This window comes from Danio aesculapii, chromosome 15 (assembly GCF_903798145.1).
Source record: "Danio aesculapii chromosome 15, fDanAes4.1, whole genome shotgun sequence".
NCBI lineage: Eukaryota > Metazoa > Chordata > Actinopteri > Cypriniformes > Danionidae > Danio > Danio aesculapii.
The window spans coordinates 24,228,519-24,234,560 of NC_079449.1; the positions used below are offsets into that span (position 1 = coordinate 24,228,519).

The window sequence follows — 6,042 nt, forward strand, 5'->3', positions numbered from 1 at the left end:
GTCTTTCAAGGTTTTCTCATTTTCTGTCTGGAGCAGCGAGGTCAGTTTTGCTGCTCTGCTGTGTAGGAGCATGTGGCAGTTCTGGTGAAATGGCAGGTGAAATGGCGAATATTTTCTGGTTGCCTTGAGCTCTTTCTGCTCTGTCGGCTCCTTTATCTCCCACTACAGTTAAACCCTGCTGTTCTCGCTACATATATATTCATACGCTTGGATTTGTTATTAGGGATGAGTTATAATTGCATATTGTCTAAATTAGCATGTTAGCAACTAGTCAGCTAGACTGATGTTATACAGGAATACCAGTGAATATACTTTTTTTTTTAAGTTATGGAAGACTTTCTAGACTAATTTATCTAAGTAAAGACATCCTTTAAAGTGAGTGCAGCATGACAGAATTGTACTGTATAGTTTAAAATCATTATTCTTTTCGTGATTTGTGGAAAAATATCCTCCCCAAAGAAAAAAGTGACCCTGGACCACAAAACTAATTTTATGTCACACAGGTTTTTTTGGCAATAGCCAAAAATTTCTTGTATGGGTCAAAATGATTGATTTTTCTTTTATTCTAAAAAAATCAGTAGAATAATAAATAAATATCATGTTCCATAAAGATATTTAGTAAATCCCATAGAATAAATATAGCCTACAGTAGGTATAAATAATTACTTATTTTGGCAATTGGACAACTGTAATGGGGATTTTCTTCATATCTAGATGAATGATTCCAGATTTTTCACAGTTGTATCTTGGCCAAATATTGCCTACTGTATCTAACAAAGTATACATCAAAGGAAAGATAATTTATTCAGCTTTCAGATAATGCATCTCATTTTCCCATATCTCAAATAACTATACCAATAACTTGTATATGGCAAATTATTATTATTAGTTTTCAATAATATACTGACTTTTTTCATTAAAATGAACAAGCAAACAAAGTTGTGACAGTTGGTTTTTTTAGACTTTTTTTACCTGTTTGTTTTTAGACAGATTTTAAGGGACAGAGGCAGTGCTTAATTTGAGCCAGATTTGTGCGTGGTAATTAACTGCGTGCATGAGTGTGTGCAAGAGAATGTGAATGAGTGTAAGCGAAGGCTGTATGTGTGTGTGTGTGTGTGTGTGTGTGTGTGTGTGTGTGTGTGTGTGTGTGTGTGTGTGTGTGTGTGTGTGTGGATTGTGTGCGCACACATGACTGTATCACCATGCGCAAGTTAAATCAGAAGGCACGTTTTACTATCGACAATATATTCAGCCAATCATCTTCTTTAGTTTTACAATCACTCTCATTGGTTGGTGATTGTTTCGTGCACAATGAGCAGTGAAAATAAATAATGGCATAGTGGCCTACCTAAATAACATTTGTATTTTCAAAATGACAAAGACGCAGTCAAGCATATTTAAAAAAAAAATTTAACCATGAGTAAATCTGATAATAAGCCTGATCAAAAGAGATCTTGAGAAGATGGAAGTTTGTCCCCAGATCAGGATAGCAGGAGACAGAAGCAAAGCAATCTCAAGTCAGCCAGAAAACATGACTAAAGAAGTAATTGCAGGATCTTCTTGAAGATTAGACAGAGCGAGTCATTTAATTATCTTTGTTTCACTCTGAAGTGAGCTGAATGTCAGTGATATCAGTAAACTGAACATTGATGTTTCACAAGATGTATGTTTGTAGCTACACATTTGTTTTTATCCATGATTGACTTATTATGTTATAAAGTACAAAATAAGAAAATACAGTTCAGAAATGTGATGCTTTTTGTGCTATCATCATTTAATGATGTCATGTTCTAGGAAAACAGAAATTGCATGGTGGACTTCGGTCACATTAACTTTTATTTCCCGGTTTTGTTCCGGAAATTATTTGTATACAAACTAAGCACTGGACAGAGCATAATTATTTACTGTTATTGTAAATAATTTGGGATAGTATCTTATGTTATCTTGACATTTTGACCCACTGATATATTTACTGTATCTTTACCTTTAGCATCATCATGTAACAAAAGCCCCAAACAGCAACAGCAGCACACTCTGTTTGGGGCCTTTATTATAGTGCAATACCACCTCAAACCCCACCTCTTCCAGCACAATCAAACATTGTAATGAGCCCAAAATCTGAAACACATGCAAATCTTAGTCAGACCAATCATATGAATGATACCTGGCGTCTGCATGGTGGTAATGACCGTTGTGGTGATGATGGTGGAGGTGGTAGTCTCATCATCCGAATCCCCAGCAACTAATGATGATGCTTTTACATCAACATCACTTCCTGGAGAGTCATCACGTTCAACAGAGGGCTTTCCCTCTACAGTCACATCCTGTGGCTTGCTGTTTAAAGCTGGAGTGACGTCTTCTCTATCTAAGTGTTTGGAAACAGGGAGTGCAGATGTGTGCGCATCAGTGGTGCTCAATGAAATGGATGGATCTTCTGTGCTTCTTCTCTGCGCTTCTACTAAAGGTTTGTGTTGAATTTTGGGCACATGTGGTTGGGTGAGGGCAGCAACCGATGGAGCCATTGTGGTGCTTCTGGGAGCCGCTACATCAGAAAAAGGCGGTGCTTCTTCATGTGGGACCAACTGTGTAGATGGGTCCTGGAGGAGATGGGAATTGGAAGATGGCATTGTGGGATGGTGCGCTGCCCCTCCGCTGTCCTGAAAATACTGGCCGTGGCTTTGGTCACGTGGGTCATAAGGCGGGTAGGGCTTAAAAGGCGGATGGTGGTCGAGGCCACTGTAAGGGGGAGCCGTGGTGAACAAGGGTAATTCTCTGTCTGTGTCCTGGGTGGTGTGATATGGGTTGGACCCATCCTCTGCTTCCAGCTGACCTCCTCTTTGGGTGACTGCTAACCTCCCGTCTGTTAAGGATCCTGAAAGAGACATTAAAGTACACATGAAATCAAAACTAACCGAATTGATTTGAACAATTCATCTGTACATGTCATTAAGAAAAAAAAAAAGGTTTGCCCTTGTAATTTAAAATTGAAATCTGAAAATGCGCTTCCTGTTTGTTTTCAGTTAAATTCACAAACTACTGTACATCTGTCTGAGGTACTGAGGCATCAAAACTGACAGGTGGAGGGGCGTGGTTAAATATGTTAACCACGCCCCTCCAACTGTCAGATTTGACAGCGTTATAATAACAAACAGATATGGTGAGGAGCAGGTGTCTGTTAGGTTGTAACAACTTTCTCGAAACACTTTTCTTGATCATTCTGAATTAAATGCATACTTTACAACTTCCAATCAGCTCACAGCAGAAAAAACAAGCCACGGCCACTCTTTTTAAATTAATACTCAGTTTCTCAATGAACTGCACCACCATACGAAGAAAAAAATGGTGAACTTTAGTGACAAGCAGTGTTAATTTTGAAGTTTAAGGCACATTCACACAATAAGTAAAGAAATATTAGTCCACATTAGATGTTAAATCAAATCCCGATAATTTATGTCAATAACAATGATAAGCTCTGGACTTTTTTTACTCTATATTGATCTGAGAGCCAATCACGCAGCAGAAATGTGCAACAATGGGAATCTAAAAGTGTGTTGATAATAGAGATGTACCGAATTTTCGGCCACTGAAAATATATCGGCCGAAAATATGCTATTCAATATGCTATAATATAATATATGCTATTCAATGGACCCTCTAATTCATTGTTGGGTGACTCTTTTAAAACCGGAAGCATTAACAATTGATTACGAAATATATATCGTTATAGTTCAATATGGAAAATAATTATCAAGATTGCATTTATGCCATATCGCCCAGCCCTAGTCCACACCAGATTATTGATTTTCTGTTTAATCTTTAAGCTTCTGCAGCAGTTTTGTTGTCTGTCACTTTAAATGATCGAGCTCTTTAAAGCATGATGGATTCTGATTGGTTGTCAGTATTTTTATGTTAATCAGCTGAAAGGGATTCCAACAATATCGTTCGTCTGTGCCATTGTCTATTACAGTTGTGATGTTCACTTTTAAAAATTCAATATCATCATCATGGTTATCATTCTTGTTGTAAACGGGCCTTTAATCTTGTCAATAAAACAATATTGTATGCTGATGAAAATTTTGGATAAGACATTATTGGACATGTTTCAGTGGTGGAAATTTTTAAACAATTAACCACATATATTTCTATATTACTTATGTTGAGTAAGTGCTTCAGATTATAAAACCATATAACAAGCCTTTATAGAACAACACTACATAGAACATAAAAACACACCCAAATAATCTTAATAAAACACATACACACACACACACACACACACACACACACACACACACACACACACACACACACACACACACAAACACATACATACAAATCAATAACTCAGCTTTTTTAAAGCATGAAGAAATAATAAACCTCTAAGAAAAAGCTCAAATTTCGATATACTTAAACTACAATTTCAAAAGTTTTACTTGGATAATTTAATTTTTATTACACTTAACACTATACTCGGGCTGATAAGGGAGCAATACCATAAAATAACCAATTTTAGCTTCCCCAAAAAAACATTTAAAGAATTATTTTTTAAAATAACCATCCTATTTTCTTCGTGTGAGGAATATTTTTGTTAGCTAATGGGATTAATGTTGTTATAAAAAAAACAAATGTTCTATGAGTGTTAACAGAAGATTTCATCAAAAATCAAAACATTTATAAAAACTGAGAACATTTGATGTTTTTGCCATTCATTGACACAACAATAGCTAGAAAATGCTAATCTTTCCCAAATGGGTTTAGAAGAGCATATTTTTTAAAACAATGCCATCATGTAAACTACAGTACAAAAATGTGATTTTGTACAAACTGTGGCATGTGGTAACCTACAGAACAATATGTGCACAGGTTTCTTTACAAAATAACAGTCATCTAATGGCCAGGCATACATAATATGGCAATTTAGCCATTTTCGCAACTCTGTGTGAATGGGGATCATTTTGAAAATGTTGTCCTTGGACCTTTTCAAAATGCTATTCTAAAACCTTTCTATTATTATTAGTACATTGCTGTCATGAAATGACATGAAAATGTACCCTAAAATTCAAAGCTGTAGAAAAAAAAATACCAGGTTTGAACTACAATAATAACTTGTGTTCAAACAACTAGACTCCTTTGTAACATATTTCAAAGCCTGGCATCTTTTATTGTGTGAAGCCTTGCAACAAATTTCCTTTCTAAACCACCCAGAGAGCAGAAGACTATGTGTTTTATGGCATGTGAAGCTTTGTGGTTCAGCCGTACGTAATTGCAAGGCATTCAAACTGTGGGGTCAGAACCCCCAGTACATTAACAAAATGGAAAAAGTATCCACTAAATGGATTATGATTGGAGACGCTTTGAAAACGACACAGAGCACGCGGAAAGAAAAAAGATAAAACTCTTTTGCCATAATTGTTCATTTGAATGCTCTCTCTCCTCCCCTTGCCAATTAATGAGTCCAAACCTTCATCAAGCGACACGTCGTAATGAGTGGATTTGAGTAGTGTAGCGGTGAAAATGGATCTCTTCCACCTGCACCCGGTGAGATGTAATCAGCCGGCCTTCAGGAGGCTGCTGTGTGCCGAGAAAACTTTTGATTTCACAATGCTTCATTTGCACCCTAATAGCTCTCTTTTCTGTTTCTCGATTTACTAATAACAATCTGCTTCCAACAATGAAGCACGCCGTATCCTGAGAGCTTCCCTGCAAGGGGAAGGGAGGGGATGATATCTCAAATCGAACGGAACCGACGGGATATTTTTTTCTCCCTATCCTATGAAGTGTCAGAAGCAAAAGATACACATCGTTTCGGCGAGCGCTGATGTGTGTTTTATGAGAGACTGACTGGCTTTGAGGGTAAAAATCACATTGACATCTAACGCATCACTCAGATGTGAACAAAATGACACATGAGAGACAAAGCAAAGGGCAGGAAGTCCTCAATCCCTGTCATCCATTCACAATTCAGCCATTTGTAGATCAAACCCCAAACCAGAAAGGATTTTATTTCTTTGACACAAGACACCTAAATGCAAATAGCGTGAG

At 37.0% G+C, this 6,042-nt stretch overlaps 1 protein-coding gene across 1 annotated transcript in view; it reads right to left on the reverse strand.

Annotated features, from left to right (window-relative positions):
* The window catches only part of sez6b (seizure related 6 homolog b), a 320,673-nt gene that overhangs the window by 158,775 nt on the left and 155,856 nt on the right, over positions 1-6,042 (reverse strand). The window contains exon 2 of the mRNA XM_056474148.1: positions 2,165-2,872. Coding sequence (XP_056330123.1) covers positions 2,165-2,872 — 708 coding nt within the window. The remainder of the gene's footprint in view (positions 1-2,164; positions 2,873-6,042) is intronic.